We start from the raw sequence: 22,013 nt of genomic DNA, 5'->3' as shown, positions 1-22,013 counted from the left end.
TCAGCTATATTTTAATCTGTTAGAATTGCCTAGCATGTAAACTGCAAGTGTCCTGTTCATCCTCAGAAATTGCCAAACATGGGACAATCTAGAGAATATTAATCCACTTGGTGATAAACTGCTGCAAATTGTGGTTAAGTGTCCTTAGCAGTGACTCCTCTGTTGTGCCAGAGGAGTCTGTGTGTCTATTTTCCTCTTTCTGACTACAAAAGAACTTCCCTGTCAGATGTATTCTTGGCTACTGAGGAGCCAAGGATCCCATTTATTGTCCACTATTGCCTTGCTAATAAATTGACCAATGCTTGGAATTTTTTTAACTCAATTTTTCTTTATTTCAGATTTCTATCACACTTGTTATTCTGGTGCCATCATTGGCTGTATTTATGAAATCTTCCTTTGTTTCTGCTGCTTAGGACAGTCAAAGAGCAAATTATTTCTTTAGTTCTAAATAATGCTTCAAAATTATCTTTATATTGAATGTCCATATTTTGTCCTATTATAGTTAGGCTCAGGTTTGCAGAACAGGTTACCTTGGTCTTCCGTACTCCAAACTGCAGTGCTCTTCAGAGTGCATCATTCCATTCTCTCCTTCTTTTTCTAGTGGGTGCAGAATAGAATGGTTTCTTTGCTTTTGTAGACCTTTCTTTTGATGTCTTAGAGAAATTGTTTCTGAGTGTAATTGTTAAATTTAATCACTAGGGCTCTTGGAGTTCTAATTCATGAGCTTTTTGTTTATGTTTTGTTTGTTTTCCCCTGGAGGCAATCTGTGATTTCCTTCCATTTGAATTTCATTTTCTACGTCCACAAGTTCTGGGCAGCTCTCTTCTGTTATTTCCTTTGTTATAGTAGTAAGACTTTTTGTCCTAGCATGTTTTTCTAGGAGCTCTATGATCCTTCGGTTGTCTCGACATATCCTGCCTTGAAATCTATATATTTTGCTTGTGTAGTGAGCACATTTTAAGGTTTTATTTTTTGCTTCTCTTCTTTCGGGTTGTCTTTCTCTTTTGTGTGTTTGCATTCCCAATGTATTATTCTCTCTTTTGTTTCTTTGGTGAGGCTTGCTATTGCAGATTCAAGTTTTTCTATTCTGTTCATTATTTTTGTTGTGTAGGACATAAATTCTGATCTCATAATTTTCATTTCTCCTTTAAACCACTCAAGAACAGCGTGTTGTGATTCCATGTTCTCTACTTCGTTGGTGACTTCGGCCTCATCAAGCATTAGATCATTTTCTTTCATATTGTAGTTTTATTCAAAGACGCCTAAACTAATTTACTAGATGTGGAATCCATATTTGTTTCCATTTATTTATTTCTATTTGGTAATTTCCCCTTTTATTTTCCTTATTATTTACTTCTGAATGCCTCCCCTCTGATCATAGTTTCTTTGGAAACTAGATCTCAAAGCATCTCAGCATCTTCTCAACACTTGACATTTCAGTTCACCAGCCTAGGTCTCTGCCCCATTTGGCTTTTGGGTAGACAGAATTGGTCCAAACTAGGTGCTGTGCTCTTCCCTCAGGCTTTGTGGAGTGTTATATAGTTCCCCACAAGCACAGTGTTCAGTCCTGGTGACCTGTCCCACTCTGCTTACTCCTTAGTTCTTTGTCCCAGCATTTACATTTCGGAGCTTGCTTTCCCTGGAGCTACTGAAGTTCAGAGCTTTGCAGCACTGGTGCTTTCAGGTTGTACCCTCCAGCTGGCTTTTGTTTCTGAAGGGCTTTGACCACCCTGGCTGCCAAGGCCTGAAGAAATTTCCACAGCCTGGAGCTCGTGTCTCTATAGCAACAGAAAGAAAAGAATGACCAGGGTGTAGAAGTGGGTTTTGATGTAAGCCTGTGTCATATCCTTGAATCTGCTAGTGCAGCCTTGCTGCCAATAGCATGGGAGGTCAGGAAGAGGTGCTTAGGGAGGAAGAGTTCCTGGATTTTACTTTTTTTTAACCTTCTTTTGGATTCCAAGTATCCTAAACCACAGAAACAGATGAAATTGCTTCATTTCTGGCACATAACAACATAATTGTTGCTCATGTGACCCTGAAAAACAGCTACTGACACCTTTCACATAACAAACTTTTTAGCCCTAATTTAGACCCTGGGTTTAATCTCATTTTCACATTTATATAAGAATGTAGTAGGAGCTTAATAGATGCTTGTTGGACTGAATTTCAGGCAAATTAATGAGAAAACTCTTCAGAATGAAAGGGCAGTAGAAGTTTTCACTTTCAATGGTTGTGAAGTGATGTACCCAATAAGTGTGCTATTGATTTTATTCACAACTTAAATGACAGTAAGAAATGGATCTGAAATAAGTTACTGCTTGTTTATTTTCTTTCAGTGTCAGTAACATAAAATACTATCATCTCTTTTTTAGATTATACTTCATAGGTTGAGCTGCTGTTCTTCTTCTGACCCTCCTCTAAACCAATAAGGATCTTGTCAATGTGAGAGATAGAAGGAAGATGACATCATGGTTCTAGAGGAAAATATTGTTTTCCCTTAAGGTAGTATCATCTTACCAGAACCACAGAGAGGGAAAAAGTCCTCCCCCAACCCCCCAAAAAACCAACCCACCAACAGACACACACTAATGTTGCTGCCCAGGAACAAAGAAGCTCATTCAAACTACTTTCTAACATTTAATTAAATTACTAGCTTTGATTTGTGTTTAGTGGACCAGTACATCTTGTCATTAGTGAGCCAACTACTCAATTAAAATAATCAGACCTCATGTTCTCAATTCCATTACATTTGGGGACTAGTTCTCTGCTTACTCACAGTCCTTAGCTCTCATAAGGGAGGGACTGAAGGAAAAAAGTTTTCATTTTTAACAATACTGCACATATCATGTCTCACTAGAAATAAAATGATTTTTAAAATATAAATGAATGTGTTTAAAATATTTGTGTTCTCTATCAAGTTCCATGACATTTACCAAAATACTGGAAAGCTCTAGAACCTTTGGAGTATTTGTGCTTACTAAAAAAAAAAAGAAGAGAAAGAAAAGCTTTCTTTTAAAACAAGATGCTATTGTTTGCTGTCTTGGGGTTTCTTTGGCAATGAACTCAGAAGGGCAAGATCTGAATTGAGGATTTCATTGGTATAGGGACCTCCCTGGTGAGGAAACACTCTACCAGTGCACATGGGCAGCTTCTCAACAACTTAGTCTTAGAAAGTTGCAGAGAGTACCAAGATGTTAAGGGACTTGCTGTGTCAGAGGCAGGACTTGAACCCAGGTCTTCTTGGCTTCAAGGCTAGCTTTCTGTCAACTACTTCACACTGCCTCACCACACTTATTCATCAATCATGAGAGCAGACATTCATTCCATCATGAAGTTCAATCATTGTAGGGAGTCAAGCTTTTGGGACATGCAAAAACAAATTGTTTGAAATAAAAAAAATTACTTTCTGGGATTTCCACGATTAAAAAATGTTACTATTCATGATAATAATATGCTTATAGTAACTCCTATATTTCCATAGTTTTAAGGTTTATAGAACAGGTTTCTCAGAGCCATCCAACAAAACAGGTAGTCTAAGTCTCATTCCTATTTCACAGATAGTCAAACTGAGGCCTGGAGAATTAAAGAGATTCCTTAAAGTCAGCTAGAGGAATGGACTATTGGTGCTGGGTCTCAAGATGATAGGCTAGGGCTAGAAGAGGTCTCGAGTTACCAGAAAGTGAGGCTGGGAAGTACTTTACCCAAGGTCCCAAAGGAAGGAAGTGGAAAGATGGGACCTGAGCAGATGACTGGCCTCTAACCCCAGCTTCTTCTATGCCTGTATCACATGACCTCTTCCCTATGCAGTGATGTTAACTAACTTGTGATACCTCTCTGGAATCACACACTACTTGCTTTCAAACCAAATCTTTCTACAACTAGTGTAACAATTACTCACTGCACAAAATGAAAAGATAACAAATGCTAAAAGGTCAGAATATGTGGCAAAGCCTATTAGAAGTTAGAGCAGATGCTCACCCAATCCTGAGTGAGCTTCCTAAGTGAAGGAGTCTTAAGAGCCATCATCACACTGCATGGACAGAAATGAGGACAGCTGCAAGAAGGCTTCTTGGAATGTATATGCTGTCTGGACCATCTTTAATCCTTCTCTTATGTATATAACTTAAGTAAGATGCTAATTTTAGTAACATTTTAACATTTTTATTTTTTTATTTTATTTTTATGTTTATTCATTAACATAACATGTTTACATCCCTGCACAGATAGTCTAATGTCCCCTTGGACAGGCTGAGGTAAATTCTGGGAGTTTTGGTTTAGGTAGAAAATTGAATTAATGGGGCAGGTAACACCCAAATGCCCTCTTAATCCAATGCATAAGAACAGCTTCCTTGAACTTTAAAGTAAAAAGTCACATAAAAAATACTCATTGTAGGGCAGTATTTTTATTTAAATAAACATCTGTTATTATGAAATAGAGCAAAACCAATGAAAGCATTAAAAATCTGAATTTTATCTAATTTCATTTGAACAAATATTTGTTACTGAAAATCATCATTAGATACAAAAAAGAAACTTGTTGCAATTCTTTTAGGAGGCACTTAATAAATGCCCGTTGACTGGCTGACTAATGTCAACATCAAAAATGTTTAAGTCTTGATGGTTTCCATTTGGTTCCATGCTAGTGACTCCAGAGGGAGTTACAATGGAGGCCCAGGCCCAGGAACTGGGCCTGATGTCAGGAGAACCTGAGGATTAAATCCTGGGTCTGAGACTTAATGGCTGTGGGACCCCTGGACAAGCCTGGGCCTTGTGTGGGGCTCGAAGGAGGTCATGCATGTCTGGAAAAATGCCTTCCAAACTTCCAACTGATCTATGAATGTCAGGTATTAGGATACAACATTTTAAACTCATCTCAGGTGGCATTATATTGGCATATTTTGTATTAGTCCTCACCTGTATTACCTATTTTAGAGAATCTCCTTTGATTCTTGAAAAAACCCTCTAAGGTTAGTCATTACCACAGTCCTTGCTATCACCAACTCATGGGATTATTTCCAAGATCTATCTAATCACACAAAGAAGCAAAAGCACTCAAGAAGCTTTAAACTAAGGCCAGTTACCATGCCAACCATTGGCTACAAAGGTAAGTTACTACCCCTATCTTAAGAGTTTAAGACAGGTGACAGATGAGGCCTAAAGTGTCAAAAATACACTTACAGACACGATGATTACAGACAACAAACGGATCCCCTGTAAGTCTCACAACAATGCTGTGAAGCAGGTACTACACACATGGAAAGAGGTAGTCAGCTAAGAAGAATCAGAATTTGAACCCAAGTCTTCCTAATTGCAAGTCATGCTATCTCTACAGTAAACAGACATCAGATAAATGTTTACAGAAGCTTGCTCATTTTCATTAATGATGCTCCCACATTCCTATTCCTCTACAACGTTCAAGTGCATCTGACTAGCCTTTGGTTTACTCAACAACAGTAACAAGACCCCTGGTCATGCTGTTTCTTTCCAGTTCTCATTTTTTTCTCAGACTCACACCCTCCTATTCTCACAGCCAGCATCACAGCAGGGACAGTCACAAACCACCATCTCCTACCTTGATGACTATGACAGCCTCTTGTTGTTCCTGGCCACCTGGCTCAATCCCTTCTAATTCAATGTGGTCACTGCCACCAGATTGATTTTGTGCAACTTTCAGTAGATTTCTGGCCTAGAATGATCTATGTGCAGCGGATACACTCTAAAGTCCTCATTCAGACATTAAAGGCCCTTTACACAATAGTCTCCCCTTGACTATCTAGGGTGGAGGACAGTGGCTCATTAAACCCTCTCTTGTGGAATAGGCCAAAGATTAGAGAAGATATTCCAACAGATATAACCAATAATGGAACACTCTAAACCCCTATCAAGAAACAGACAAGTCAAAAAGAGAAGAACAAGAGACGGGACACAGTGCAAGAGGCACAAAGGGAAAGAGCATTAAAACCAGACATACTTAACAAGTTCTAAGACAGGAGGCATCAGGAGGCAAAGGCTTCAGGAGGTGAATGCCAGATAACAGACCCAACATGGAGCTAGAAAAGAACAAGAGCTCAGTGATCACCCACAAGCATTTCCCAAGCACAGCATTCTACAGTCTATAACTAAAATTGACCTGCCAGGAGGGGCCAGGCAAGGTAGGCTGCTTCTAATGGCTCTCCACCACAGACCCTCTAGTTCAAGGACACTAGGCGCCTTCAAACCATCCCTCACACAATCCATGCTTATGGCTCGTCTTCAGTTAAAAGCTGCTCCTGTACAATCTCTCTGCCTGCCATCATCCAGAGTGATTTTTCCCTTTCCATTCTCCTTTATGTATTTATAGCACAGTACTTCCATCATGTATCTCTTGTCTCTCTTCCCAACCCTATGAAGGTTCTAGAACAGGAACCAGGGCCCCCCAAATACCTGTTATAGCACTGAAAACATAGAAGACAATTAATGAGTATCCATTGGATTTAACAAAAGGCTCAGAGATGTGAGCCACCAGATAAGTGAAACGCTGAGTTACATTCCTCAAAAGAGGGAAAAGGTCAGCAATCAGGACAACAAGGAAGAAGGCAGCCTGGAGGCATATGGTGAACATGAAGTCATGGCACCAGGTTTATAGACCAACAATAAATAGGCCTGTCATAAAAACACTGAATGCTTTATTTAGGGTTGCCTTTAGCCTATATTATTTTCTCAATTTCAAAATTTCATAAATGCAAAAATCAATTAACCCTGCTTAAATGAAGAGGAAGCATGAAATCAATTTTTTTCCCACTTTTATTAGTTGGTTAGCAAACAACTTAATATTTCAGTTTTTAACTTCAATTATACAACAAAATGTAAAAGCCAAGTGTTTCATTTACTTTAAATAAATGACTGCATCTCTAGTCTGAGTTTCTAAAAATATACCTGGTTCTGTTGATGTTAAGGGTTGACCTCCAACTTTCATTTCTGTTTGGCGAAGCTTAGTCATATTTAATAGCTGGGTAACTTGAGGTACATCTGTAGTTAATTGGCAACTTCGAGGAATGATATCTGTAGGCTCGTCTGATGTAAAGGGAGCACCATATATATCTGGAAATAAAGAAAAAAATTCACTTTACAATGGTGAATTGACTAATAAACACATACGTACAGCCCTCCAGATCTATAATTATGTCTGTCTCTTTCCTTGTCTTTCTCTCGCAAGGTTACCACAATAAGGTACAGTGACTTGCCCATTATGTACTACAAAGTCAGAAGTGAGATCTGAACACTGATGTGAAAACGAAAGTCAGTGTAACTTAAGAAAGAACGAGACGCCAACAGATGCACCGCATGCTGGGCGCATCAAAGGCCCTCCGTGACGATAAAAATCCCCCTCTACAGTGGAGAGGGCATGAGCTGCATTGGTGGAGGGGATGGGGACCCACTTTAATGGAATCAAGAACCTAAAGCATCATTTCTGATGTGCTCTCAAAATTAATGAAAACTGCAGTTGATTACTAGATCGTTAGAATTAGACAAAGTGGCTAAATGTGAATAACTAAAATCTACCACAATAATGAAATAACCCCAAATGATGTCCCTCTCTATAATCTGATGAAAAATCCTAATAGAAGACTTACATAAAGTATCATTGAACCATTCTTTGCTTACAAGCATCTTTGTGTAAAGACAGTTTAGAAAAGTGATGATTTTATGAAATTCCTGACAGCAACACTAAAACCACAGACTGCAAGTCAGAAAAACTGGAATCATTGCCACTTCTGGCCTCTGGGATCTTGGCCTCAGTAGCCTGATACAAAGAATATTTACAGTTGGACTGGATGGCCTCGGAGGCCCTTTCCAGTTCTAAATTTAGCATCTTACAAATATGAATAAGTGATGATAAGTCTACAACCTCAGTTAATGTTTTGACTTTCATGATACAGATAGATGATGACAGTTTCCTATTTATAGAATTTTCTAATCTCAATAAAGAAAATTAGTATTTTTACTGCAATACATTATGAGATCTGTAAAGGCAGTGGTGTGAGCCATCCCTCTACCAATACAGATCTCTGGTTCAATATTACTCAGCAGATGACCCAGGATGCAATGGGAGATGCTGGCCCTTAACACCGTCAGGGGTGCTAGTCAAAAGAGAAACAATTACCATTGACATTCACTCTGAGGCAGGAGGGCATAAAATATAGCCACTAAGTGGAGCTTGGGCAGGGACCTACTGTGGTTTAATCTATGAACTTGAGAGTGGAATGGGTGACAAGAAATAAAGACAGAAGGAAGAGAGAAAGAAAAAGAAAGACAGGAAGGCAGGAATCTAGTCAATAAACCCTAAGTTAACTGGGGAGCTTCTGGTTATCAAAATGTATAGGCCTTTTTAAGAAGTCAATCAAGGGATAGCCCCTTTAATTAGAAAAAAGAAAAAACATCAAACTGGGAGGAGAAGACCCTCAGGGTTGCTAGTTGAAAGAGAAACAATTACCACTGACATTCACTCTGAGGCAGGAGGGCCCAAAATATAGCCATTAAGTGGAGCTTAGGCAGGGACCTATTGTGGTCCAATCTATGAGCTTGAGAGTGAAATGGATGAGAAGAAACAAGGGGAGAGGGAGAGGGAGAGAGGGAGAGAAAAAAAATCTAGCCAGTAAAGCCCAAGTTAACTGGGAAACTTCTGGCCATCAAAATTTATCTTCCTTTGGAGAGAAGGAGAGGGAGATGATAAGTCAGACCACTGCACTCAGATGGCTCTGGAGGAGAAAGTGAGGCTGGTGACCTTGCACAGCTCCCCCTCCAAATCCAAGTCAAGTATGAGTCATGTCACCCTCATTTTACTGATGTCCTGGTCCTCTTGGAGAACGAAGGACAAACACAACAACAACTTAGAAGGAGAAGGAAGAACAAGCAGGTGCCACTATCTCATTTGATCATCACCACCACATGGCAGGTGGCTGCTTTGTTATCCTCATTTTATATCTGAGCCACCTTGAATATGGTTATGTGACTTTTCCAGGGTCACACAGCTAGACAGAGAGTCGTGGTTAAAAGATGCTCAGCCTGGATCCAAACTCCTTGTGAACCTTGCTCCACAGACAACGTCACTCGTGCCATGTGTGAAGCTTCTCAAGTTTGGCAGGAGATGCTGAAGCATTTACTCTGCTGGTCCTGCCCTCCTGGGGCTTTACCTCTATGCCCCGAGCAGGCATCTGAGCAGTGTCTATATGGAGGCTGAGAAATTAATCACTTTAGTATAAATCAGCTGAACTTCTGAGTTGTCTAGACTATAAAGCGCCAGGTTCCCAAAGAAAGACAGTGCAGTAGACCAACAGAGTTTCTACCATAGCTCAATTCAACGTTTGTTGAGCATCTCCGACATGCATGGCACCCTCACAGAAAGCTGCTGCTTAGACACTGAATAAGCTCTGAAAGTTTTTCATGCAGGGTTGTCAAGGCTATTATCTGCACTTTTCAGGGGGTGCCCAGAGTTACACCAGCACCAGGGGGGCACTTTGGAAGGGAAGTCTGTCTGTCTGTGTCTCTCATATGAGCTAGTCCAAAACTCTTCCCGCTGTACCATAATGAATGGCAGAGTACCAACCACATGGAACCACTGGGCAAATGAACTATTAAAATAGAAAACATTTGGCAAAAACACTAACCCAAGTCCCTACTGAGGTTATGAAGAATATATTCTTTCTCAATTCCAATATAGACAGTAAATTCAGATTTCATTGTAGAAGAGGGATGACTTTCTGGAGATTATACTGAAGGGCATCACAGAAAAAAAGAATGAATTATTTTGATTCCTTTAAAAAAAGAATCATGTAAACTCAAGTGTTAAGACTGCTCTTATGGTATATTCCACAGATCTTTAAGGAAAAAAAACCCACAGTCAAAATCCCATATTTTAAATGCATTTAAGTCCCCATTCCAGATGTTGTCACAAAAACTCAAAAAAGCCTGTGAAATGCTATCACTAACCTGACAAAATCCACCAGATTTTGATACAGGGCAACACAGAGCAGATCAAATTTCAGGCCTCTAAGTCTCAGACCCACAATATGGAGACCAGAACAAATTCCAACTCACATCAAAAGGATCCAGCTGTGTTCTGCAATACCTCTTTACCCCTGTGTTTACAGAGACTTCTCATGGAATGAAAGGGTTGATCTGGCTGTGGGTAAGTGGGCACAGTCAAGATCAAAGTAAGAATCAAACCACAATGACTAAATCCAGTTGATTATTTCCTAAACGTAATAATCTAGAACTTTCTCCTAGATTTAAGGAAAACATTGGAAGGATTTGTAAGCCTCAGAAGAGAGTTGGAAAAGCTCATGGAGTTCCTCCGGCTTAGCCAACTAGCTTTCGTGGTTGTTCAGCAGCGTCCAGCAGCACACCACCGCTGTCATGGGGCTTTCTTGGCAAAGATGCTGGAGGGTTTGCCATTTCTTTCTCCAGTGGATTAAGGCAAACCGGTTAAGTGACTTGCCCAGGGATACACAATTAAGAAGTATCTGAGCTGAATTTGAACTCCAGTCTTCTTGACTCCAGGTACAGCACTCTGTTCACGGAGCTACCCAGCTGCCTGATTGTACAGGGGTGTAACTACAGAGGGAAATGAGGAGCAGAGGTGAAATGGCTCCTCACTTCCTTCTCCAAAAGAAAAAGAAGAACTCCAAAGTCCTAGCACATAAAACCAAAACCTAAAACTCCTTGACTGGTCATTTTTCTGACTGCTGGGGAGTGGGATGATTTACTTAACCAAATGGAACTGAACCAGGTTCCACTCCATCTTAAACACCACCTTCAAAGGCCATTAAGTCATCTTTTGATTATTTACTGGCTATGCTAAAAATTAAAGCTGTTGCAATTCATCCCAAGGTGGCAGAAATCCTATATGTAAATAAAATAACTTGAGAGCAGTCCAAACTAAATGTCACTGTCAATTCTTTGATTTTTTCATTAACTGGTAAGGCCTTCATTAAGCTGTCATCATCTAAAAAACACTACATAAAAATTCAGGCAGGACAATATTCTCCCTAAATCACAAGTAACCAATCGAATCAGGAATGCTATATGGAGTGGATGCAGCCTGCACACATGGGCAGGCGGTATTCCATTAAGCACACACCATACCCTGAAAGTAAAACGGATTATTTGTTCAGATGATCTAGGTAACAGATCGAAACCCCAGGGGACAGCATGGGCTAAAATGGAGAACAGCAGAACTGCACACAAAGGAAACAGTTTGCATGGGGACCGGCAAACAAACAGGATCCTAGGGTGAGTGCCTCAAGGCCATGACCACCAGAACAAGGAAAGTATATCATTAGACCATGAATGATTTCATATATGCTTGCTTTCTTCTGTCCCAAATAAATAATCAAATGGAACATTTCACAATTGCTTAGCACCTTTGAAGAGAATCATTAAAAGGTAAATCATAATAAAATGAATAAAATCACTTTCTCTTTTACGATCCTGATGCCTCATCCTGGTGGCTGGGGAATGGGAGGAGGGCGACCCTGGACCCACCAAGGCAAGGAAGTAATTCTACTAGGTTCTACCAAGTTAGAAAGGCTTCAAGGATCAGCCTGGCACCAGAGTTCAGCTGATGTCCAAGGTCCAACTTAGCTAAATACAGAGAAGCCTATCACCAAAAGACTGGCCACCATGGAATGATGTTTTTGGTCTTAGTGACTAATTAAGAAAACCAAAACAAAACAACTAAGTTATGGAGGAGCCAAAACCAAGGGAATGCTATCAATGAAATCATGGCCATGGGATCAAAGTCCTTCTGAGATCTTCGATAGCCATTGAGTGCAAGCCCTCATTTTAGAGATGACATATCTGAGGTCCCTCAAAACCTTAAATGACTTGTCCAAGATTACACAGGTAGTAAAATCACAGTCAGACTCTGAGTCAAGATCCCTGACTGCAGACCCAGCATTCCTGCCAAGGTGCCATGTCACTGGATAGCACTAATGCTTGCAGTAAGTATCATCACTGCTATTTGTGTGATAGATTCTCTACTTCTCAGGACTAGCAAACAATATTTACTAAGTCCTGATTACTTCAGACAGCTTTATCCTAGGAACACTAGAGGGAAAGTTACAAGGGAGGCAGCTGGGAACGTGGGAAAGAACGGTAAACTCAGTCACCAGAGACCCTGGTTTCAATCCCCCTCTAAGTGTCCTCACTACAGAATCCTAGGCAAACACCTGTAGTGCTTTACTTGGAGGTTGCTGTGGGGCTCAAATGCAAGGTTGGCCAACCTGACAGGCCTGTCTGGGTGCCAGTTATGATCACGTCAGCTATCATTAGCTATCATGACTGCTATTTCGTCCTTAGGCTCCACAACCCCCTGCCCAGTGCTTTGTGGAGAGTATGTGCCCATTAAGTATCTATAACATTTCTCTTGATTAAAGCTGCTGAAGCAGAACTGGTAAGTGTGTGGGTCTGAGATGTGAAGGCAAACTGAATGAATGCATTAACTTCATGTACTTTCCCCTGAAGCAATTTTGGAGGGAAAAATAATCCCCAACCTTTTTCTATTTTAGCATGATTAGAAAAGATGTTCTCTCTCAAATGATTTCCTAAAAATGTATATAAAGATGTTCAAAATATTATAATAGCTGTTAACTTAAGGAAAACTCTTTAAGATATAAAAGAAATATTGCCTGTCTACTTGTACACATTCTCCTCTGCTGTGAAATGCTTTAGGTGAGTATAGAAAGAAATCAATGGCACCACGGCAGGGATCGCTCCTCCGGTAACACTGCCCCTCCCTCACTAGACCAGAGGCCTGGCTGACTGGATAGCAACCTACTAACGAGAGAGAATGGGGTGGGGGTGGTGGATGTATGTTCAAACACACCATCAGCAGTGTCTCGAGGCTTGGACTTCAGAGTGAAGATCTTCCGGAGTTTGCAGCTTGCAGAGACAATGATTCCATCCAAAGACTGGAATACAGCTCCCTTGAAAATGTCACTGGTGAAAGCTACCAAGTCAATGCACAGATTGCACCACTGAAACGAAGAGGCCAGACGCAGAGATGTCATTAATCACACATGCACTGAAGACAATGACAAAAGGAAAGTAAAGAAAATGGAATGGAGGTATTCTTGAGATACTTCAAATAACTGAAAATTCCCACCTTCTCCCCAGATAATTTTGGTCAAGATGATGACCTAAGTAACAGCCTCCATTCTCTTCTTTATGTCTCTGTGTGAAACAAAGCCTTGATGACTGTAAATCCCAATTATGAACTGGTCATCTAAGAACGTGCTTCCTTCATTATACTTAGTCCCAGCAAACTTGGGGAAATAAAACTGGATGCAGAGACCTGGTGCTATTGGGAAGCTACTTATCGACATGTTTGACCACTGGCATACTGAAAGTGAATGGGAAATAGTTCAATGTTCTTGCAAAGGGACTACATTCATTTATAAAACCACCTAAAAACACAAGCATTGGAGTAGAGTCATGGCTATTTGTAATCAGATAACCAAATGCATCCTAGGGCTAGATTGTTTTTCACCCCTGGTAAGAGTTCTTCTTATTGAGCAGCTAGTAAGTGTCTTGAAGTTAAATGTTCTCCATTCAACAATCACAAAAATGACTCCTTAAACAGTCTCCAAATGGCCTGGTTGTGTTAAGGAAAAGAAGAAAATGATCACTTAACTAGAATATTAAGAACCCCCCCCACCAGGACTTGGGGATACAAAAAGGCCCAGTATCTTGGCAAAGGCTATATAGAAGAAATATTTAAAATTTAAAGATTTTAAGCACTGTATGTCAATACCTGTTTTTAAAGTGAAACAAGGACTTTCTAATGATAATATAAAAACACAAATTATATTAATGTGTTAATTCATCACAGTTCACAATTACTGTCATTCTACAAAGCAAAACTGCAATATTTCTATCTATAAACGTTATGTATATCAGCTGAAGCATGCTGTGCTGAAAATCGAAGTCATTTCTCACCCATCTGACGATGTGAGCAATGCAGCAGAGGGGGACAGGACAGGTCCTCAAGCTTTGCCCCTCACAGTTACTCAGTGTCTACCTACTCTCTAAGCTTCAATCTCCTCACCTTTAAGAGTCACATTAATCTCTGTTCCCTTGGGATAGGATTAAGATTCCCAAGATGACGGTGTTCAGGGTTGGGACCACTGTAGGCCCTGAGCCTTACGGGCCATGCAGGAGTTTAAATGGATCAAAGGCAACCAACAGATGAGCTGTGAGAACTGTGTCTTCGAAGGGGAGCTTAATGTTAAAGCCACTCAGGGTATCTCAATTACATTATATATTAGATCTAAGGAAGGAGAACAGGTAAAGAATGGGCCAAAAGCATGAAGCTGAGAATCTTCTTTTCTCTCTCCTTATCATCCACACTGGATGCCTCTGCTCCCTCTTCTCTCACTCTATACTCTCAGCAATCTGGCTTTCAGAAGTACTACTCCAGTGAAACCGATCTCTGAAAAGGAGATCTCCAGATTCATCTCCAGTGGCTTTCTCTCTCCTCATCCTTGCCCTCTCAGAAGCCTCTTCTCCTTAACGTTCTCTCATCTCTTGATTCTCATGACATCGCCCTTTCCTGCTGCTTCTCCTACCTGTTGGAGGGCTCCTTCTCAGTCTCCTTTGCTGGATCATCACATGGCATCTTTCATGTTATATTGTGCTCAATAACTGTGAGTGGACCCCAAAGCTCTGAACTGGGCCCTCCTCTCTTCTCTCTACACTCACTCACCTGATGACCTCATCAGCAACCATGGGTTCGATTATTACCTCTTTGCAGATGACTCCCATTTATATATAGAGAGATATCTATATATATCTAGTCCTACTCTCTCAGAGATCTACTCCTGCATCACCAATTACTCATAGGATAGCTTAAATTAGATGTCACACAACCATCTTAAGCACACATCCTTTGTAATCACTAGAGTTTGGTTCCCTGATGTTATTCCTGAGTCCTCCCACTAATCTATCAGCTGCCAAACCTTGTTCTTTCCATCTCTCAAATATCTCTTGCCTACATCCTCTCCTCTCCACCCCACAGCCATCCCTCTAGTGTAGGCCCACTCCAGCTCTCAACCAGAGGATTGCATTAGCTTCCTAACTGATGCTGTTGCCTTGAATCTCTCTGCACTCTTTCATTTCATTACCACTGATTTTCCCAAAGGAAGGTTTTAATACATCACCCCTCTGTTCAGCAAACTTTAGTGGCTCCTTACAAATTCCATTTGGCACCTGAAGTTCTTCACCACCTAGCTAGTCTCTTACTTCCTCTTCAGTCTTCTCACACTATCCCCCTCCAATCCCTCAGAAGAATGACTCACTGCTAGTAAACTGTCTCCCTGTTTTAGGGTTTGGCATTTACTGTTCCTCATGTCTAGAACGTTCTCCCTCCTCTCTCCCCACCACTTGGAAGTCCTTGGTTTCTTTTCAGAGTTGGATCAAGTGCTACCTTCTGCAGGACGCCAGTCCTGTCTTATCCTACTAGGTGTTAGTGCCTTTCCATCCAGGGCTACCTGGTGTCTGTTATTGTCTGTTAGCTCCTTGAGATCGGGGACTGTTTCATGGTTGTCTTGGTGTCTCCAGGGCCTCACTGAGTTTCTGCTCTGTGATTGACACATAGTAGGTACTCAATAAATGCTTGACTTATTGATCTGCAGTTGTTTCAGATCAATGTTTAATGTCATACAGATCCTTAATGTAGGTACACCCAGAATGCTATGCTGGAATCACACTCCAGTGCCATTTCCCACGGCAAGGGCAGAGAAGGACCAATAGAAGCATGTGACATGTGCTATGTGGACACATCCAAAATACCCTCCTAGGAACGACTGAATCCTTGCAAGGGTGAACAACATTGACCTGTCTTTGGATGATAACCCATTATCTGAGCATACCAAATCAACCAGTCAACAAATATTTATTAAACTCCTATTATATTTCAGGAATTGTGTTAAATGCTGGGTCTACAAAAGAAAAATCAAACAGTTCCTTTAGGAGATAACACTGACAACATGCATATATCCAATCATAAATGTCTTAGAAAAATGGAATAACCCTTGCCCTCAAGGAGATCAAATTCTATCGAGGGATACAATATACACATTAATAAGTACATACAAATTTTTGTTTGTTTGTTTTGGACTGAACCTGGGATTCTCAACTAGGTAGGGAACTTGTGACAAATTTCCTCTACAAGTACCCTCTCTCCAATTTATCACCTTAGAGAATTTCCTGGGGGTTCATGCAGTGTGTATGTGGAAGAAATGGGACTAGAATCCAGATCACTGTGATTCCAAGGTCAGCTTTCTTGACCCCATCATGCTGTCTACCATTAACTGTCAGTCTACTGACCATTTAATTCAGAGGCAGGCAGAGGAGATGGATTAAAATATACTGACAACACAATCCAAGATTAAGGGAAAAAAAGGGGCCAATGGCTTGACAAATGATAAGAATTAGTAAGATACAACTACATACTGTGTTGATTTTTCCCACTCAATCAATAAGCATTTATTAAGCATTAACTAGTATTGTTCAGGCCCTTAGAAATAAAAGCAAAAAGAAAAGAGCCTTTGTTTCAAGAAGCTTACAGAGAAGACAACATGTACATATATAAATAGATTATAAAGCAACTGGGGGCGGGAGATATTAGTCATGAGAGGGATCAGGAAAGGCCTAATGTAGGTGGTGGCACCTGAGTTAAGCCTCCAAGGAAGCTGGAACTTCTAAAAGGCAGAACAGAACAGTGAGCACATGCTAGGCATTTGTCTCCAGAAGGTCAAAGACAGAAAGAAAGGACTTACATACACTAAAATATTTATAACAGCAAAGAACCAGAAACAATATAGATGACTGGAGAATAGGCAAACAAATTGTGACATTACACTAGAAAAAAGAAAGTGAAGAATACAGAGAAGCCTCATTACTAAGTGCTAAATGATTTGCCACAAATATTAACTGTGAAACAAAAATCTAATATGAGAAATAATGACAAATTACTAGGCATATGGTCAACCATTTTGGCATTTGCTAGATCAGTGTTCTCAATGCTTCATGAGACAAGACACTTGCTGCTAAAATCTCTCCCTGTCTTCTGGGGCACAAAAAGCAGTCCTTTGTTCGCCTCAGGGACAGTGGGTAGAGTGCCCATATCATCTTTCTACTGACAGTGGAAGTCTTCTAGAATATTCACTTTGGTTCTAATTCAACAAGCATTCATGGCGAGCAAGGCTAAAAGGGGTGGCAAAGGCACACACCATATGATTACTCTTGGATGAACAGTGAGGTTCACTGCAGCCAACTAGAGATTTGCCTGAATCCTACTGTATGTTTCAGTAACACAAGTATTATTTATGGACCTTTATGGGTGCTGGATAGATACGAATGGGCACAAATAGAACAACGCTGCTCTCATTAGATCATGGGGTATATATACTCTAATTTAGATAAGGACTAATGTTTATTTCAACAAAATTTGCATATTAACAAAATGTTAACTAACAAATGTTGCTCTATGAACCTATACATTTAAAGGAGCATTATTAAATTCCTTCCTTCATAGTTATGGTAACATAATTTAATTCTTAGAAACCAATGAACAAACCAAATTCCTCTATACAACAGGATCAGAGAGATTTACAAGGTCTTATTCCTTCAAACTGTTATCATTTAAAATTTAAGAATTTCTAGCACTAGATATAAATTTTTTTCAATTACATGACAATGGAAAGGGTACTTACAATTTTGCGCTTGATCATAAAGAGTGGAATTTTTGCATGGAGAGGGGTTGCAGAAAGCTCCTTATGGACTGTTGATAAATATAATCTTCGTTTAATGTTTCCTAAATCAGTTATCCTGAAAAAAAAAAAAGGGAGAAGAACAAGAAATATTTATCAAACCACCTTTGGAAAACTCCTTACAAATCCCACAAAATATGATATAATTCATAAAGTGACCCTTTACAGGAGGGATAGGAAGCTAATGTGGAACTTATCATATGATTATTACTGAAATTTCTACATTAAATTCAAACTTGCTAACAAGGATGCAGCTTAAGGTCACTTAGGATGTTGATTTATCTCAGGACTCCACATGAGATTTTCACAGCCTATGAAAGAATTCAATTCACATCAGCTGGGAAAGACCTTTAATTCACTAGGCCTTTAATAATCTTACCTGCTCCAGCCCTTTCAGCTTATGAGACCTTGGGGACATACTGTTACTCACTACATAGGAAAATGCACTGCTTGTTTCCCATAGGCTATCCAAACTACTTCAACACAGACATAAAAGCAGGATGGCTGGCTTCCCTTCCAGGGAAAGTGCAACAACTCTCCAAGCCTGAATGAGCATGGATCTGCTTACTGCTCACTCTGCAGGTCCACACTGAGTACAGTCATGAACACAAAGATTTGGTTTGCTTCAAGAGGATTGAGGTTTATTTCCTGCAGCAACCTCAAAGACCGGCAATCTCCCTACCTGCCTCATAGCTTTATCTTGGAGAAATAATATTTCCTTATAGGATTTTTTTTTTAATCTAGAAGCAATGATTAATTCATTTCCCATTATTATTAGCCATCCTATTTCTACTACACCAGTAATTTTCTACAATTAGCAAAAGCTCATTAAAAGATCTCTCTGGGGTAGAGCCAAGATGGCGGAGCAGAAAGATACACAAATGCAGGCTCTCCCCACACAGCCCATAAAATACCTGTAGAGAGGGACTCTCAACAAATTCTGAAGCAGCAGAAGTGGAGAACAACAAGAGTGGAGGAGATTTCCAGTCCAGGGTGACCTGAAAGGCCCATGGGAAACATCTGTTGCATGGGATGTGGAGCTGAGCCCAGCCCAGCCTTGGCCGCAGGGCACAGCTCTGGCAGAAGGACACTTCGGGGGTGGAATCTCCAGGGGCAGCAGCAGCGTTTGCAGATCCCTCAACCCACAGGCGCCAAAGGTCAGTGACAGAGTTTTTTCAGCTGGCCAGGAAGGGAGAAGGACCTTCCCACAGCTCCGGCCTCAAGGAGAGGCCGCAGAGGCCACATTGGGCAGGGGGAAGCAGTTCTGACAGCAGCCCCCACAGCAGCCCGCATCCATTGTTGGATCATAAAAACCCCTGGGGGCACTGAGGAGCTAATTATTATCTTGGCCCTGTGTAGAGGCCCTGAGGGTGCTAGTCTTTGTCTCGCACTGAATGGTGGCCCTGCCCCCACAGCTTGACTCAATCCCAGCCCCCCAGTGCTGGCTTGGTGGAACTGGAGGCCAGGTGGCTGTAGAGAGAAAATTGCTAAGATTCTGGGCCCAAAAATCTCTGCTTACTCCCAGACCAGTGTACAGGCTTGATTGTGCCACTTTGGAGGAACTGAGATCTTACAGATTCCCAGAGTACACCCTACTCTTGACAAAGGACTCAAAAGTCAAGTAACTGGTTGGGAAAATGCCCAAGAAAGGGAAAAAAAATGACTATAGAAGGTTACTTTCTTGGTGAACAGATATATTATCTCATCCTTTCAGATGAGGAAGAACAATGTTCACCATCAGGAAAAGACATAAAAGTCAAGGCTTCTGTATCCCAAACATCCAAAATAAATATTCAATGGGCTCAGGCCATGGAAGAGCTCAAAATGGATTCTGAATATCAAGTAAAAGAGGTGGAGGAAAAATTGGGAAGAGAAATGAGAGAGATCAAGAAAAGCATGAAAAGTAGGTCAACACCTTGCTAAAGGAGACCCAAAAAAATGCTGAAGAAAATAACAGCTTTAAAAATAGGCTAACTCAATTGGCAAAAGAGGTCCAAAAAGCCAATGAGGAGAAGAATGCTTTAAAAAGCAGAATTAGCCAAATGGAAAAGGAGGTTCAAAAGCTCACTGAAGAAAATAGTTCTTTAAAAATTAGGATGGAAGAGATGGAGGCTAATGACTTTATGAGAAACCAAGAAATCACAAATAAAACCAAAAGAATGGAAAAATGGAAGATAATGTGAAATGTCATTGGAAAAACAACTAACCTGGAAAATAGATCCAGGAGAGACAATTTAAAAATTATAGGACTACCTGAAAGCCATGATCAAAAAAGACCCTAGACATCATCTTTCATGAAATTAGCCAGGAAAACTGTCCTGATATTCTAGAACTAGGGGGCAAAATAAATATTGAAAGAATCCACCATCACCTCCTGAAAGAGATCCAAAAAGAGAAACTCCTAGGAACATTGTGGCCAAATTCCAGAGTTCCCTGGTCAAGGAGAAAATATTGCAAGCAGCCAGAAAGAAACAATTCAAGTATTGTGGAAATACAATCAGGATAACACAAGATCTAGCAGTTTCTACATTAAGGGATCGAAGGGCATGGAATATGATCTTCCAGAAGTCAAAGGAACTAGGACTAAAAGCAAGAATCACCTACCCAGCAAAACCAAGTATAATACTTCAGGGGAAAAAATGGTCTTTCAATGAAACAGAGGACTTTCAAGCATTCTTGATGAAAAGACCAGAGCTGAAAAGAAAATTTGACTTTCAAACACAAGAATGAAGAGAAGCATGAAAAGGTAAATAGCAAAGAGAAGTTATAAGGGATTTACTAAAGTTGAACTGTTTACATTCCTACATGAAAGACAATATTTGTAACTCTTGAAACTTTTTTCAGTATCTGGATAGTTGGTGGGATTACACACACACACACACACACACACACACACACACACAGAGAACACAGGGTGAATTGAATAGGATAGGATCATATCTTAAAAAATGAAATTAAGGGGTGAGATATACACACACACACACACACACACACACACACATATATATATATATATATATAGGGAGAAGAAAGGGAGAAATGGAATGAGGCAAATCATCTCTCATAAAAGAGGCAAGTAAAAGACTTTTCAGTGGAGGGAAAAAGCAGGGATGTGAGAGAAAAAACAAGAAGCTTACTCTCATCACATTCGACTAAAGGAAGGAATAAAACGTACACTCATTTTGGTATGAAAACCTATTTTACAATATAGGAAAGCGGGGGAGAAGGGGATAAGCAGGGTGGGGAGAATGAGGGCAATGGGAGAAAGGAGCAATTAGAAGTTAACACTCTTGGGGAGGGACAGGGTCAAAAGAGAGAGCAGAAGAAATGGGGAGGCAGGATAGAATGGAGGGAAATATAATTAGTCTTACACAACACGACTATTATGGAGGTCATTTGCAAAACTACACAGATATGGCCTATATTGAATTGCTTGCCTTCCCAAAGGGGATGGGTGGGGAGGGAGGGAGGGAGGAAGAGAAGTTGGAACTCAAGTTTTAGGAATAACTGTTGAGTATTGTTCTTGCATACAACTAGGAAACAAGAAATACAGGTGATGGGGTATAGAAAGTTATCTTGCCCTACAGGACAAAAGAGAAGACAGGGATGAGGGAAGATTGGTGACAGGGGTAATTAGAATGCTTGGTGTTTTGGGGTGGGGGGAGGGGAGAAATGGGGAGAAAATTTGGAACTCAAAATTTTGTGGAAATGAATGTTGAAAACAAATAAATTTAAATAAAAAAGATCTCTCTTCCATTGTCTTTAGAATACTGTAAATATAATCTTTTTAAAGTTACTGAGGCTTTCCTGTTTCCTATAATTACAGAGTACCCTGCTCATTTTCCAATAATTTGTAAATCCCCTTACATTTTCTATTTTTAGAAAACCCTGTTCTCTGTCCTTGTGATTGGGGAGATGTTCACATGTAAGTGTAGGGCTAGTCTAGCTGTTGGCAGAACTAGTAGCTGACATGAATTCAGATATCTTTTGCCCCTCAAGATCCTCCACACCTGGTTAGAGATGCCTGCATTCTTTAATGCTTTCATTTTGCAAAGCAAGGGTTTAAAATGCAACCACCTCACTGACAAACTCATACAAATTACATCTGATTTTTCCTTGAAAGCAAAAGCAGTGGAGACTGAGGCGAGGGGAAAAAGGGAAGGCAGAAGTGAGGGAGAGACAAAGAAGAGCATAGAAAGGGAA

General features: G+C 40.4%; 1 protein-coding gene across 11 annotated transcripts in view; it reads right to left on the bottom strand.

Annotated features, from left to right (window-relative positions):
- Window positions 1-22,013, bottom strand: part of CFAP20DC (CFAP20 domain containing) — a 215,152-nt gene that overhangs the window by 137,382 nt on the left and 55,757 nt on the right. For 10 of the 11 annotated variants that reach the window (XM_072598796.1, XM_072598803.1, XM_072598804.1 and 7 more), the window contains 3 exons: window positions 17,754-17,868; window positions 12,866-13,016; window positions 6,916-7,080 (listed from right to left, as the gene is read on the bottom strand). In XM_072598796.1, coding sequence (XP_072454897.1) covers window positions 6,916-7,080; window positions 12,866-13,016; window positions 17,754-17,868 — 431 coding nt within the window. Of the gene's footprint in view, window positions 1-1,568; window positions 1,779-6,915; window positions 7,081-12,865; window positions 13,017-17,753; window positions 17,869-22,013 lie in introns of those variants that run through there. The other variant, XM_072598807.1, reaches the window with a different exon arrangement.

The sequence above is a fragment of the Notamacropus eugenii genome, chromosome 3, assembly GCF_028372415.1.
Source record: "Notamacropus eugenii isolate mMacEug1 chromosome 3, mMacEug1.pri_v2, whole genome shotgun sequence".
NCBI lineage: Eukaryota > Metazoa > Chordata > Mammalia > Diprotodontia > Macropodidae > Notamacropus > Notamacropus eugenii.
Note: the sequence above shows the minus strand (reverse complement) of the source record. Positions and strands in the feature narration are given on the sequence as shown.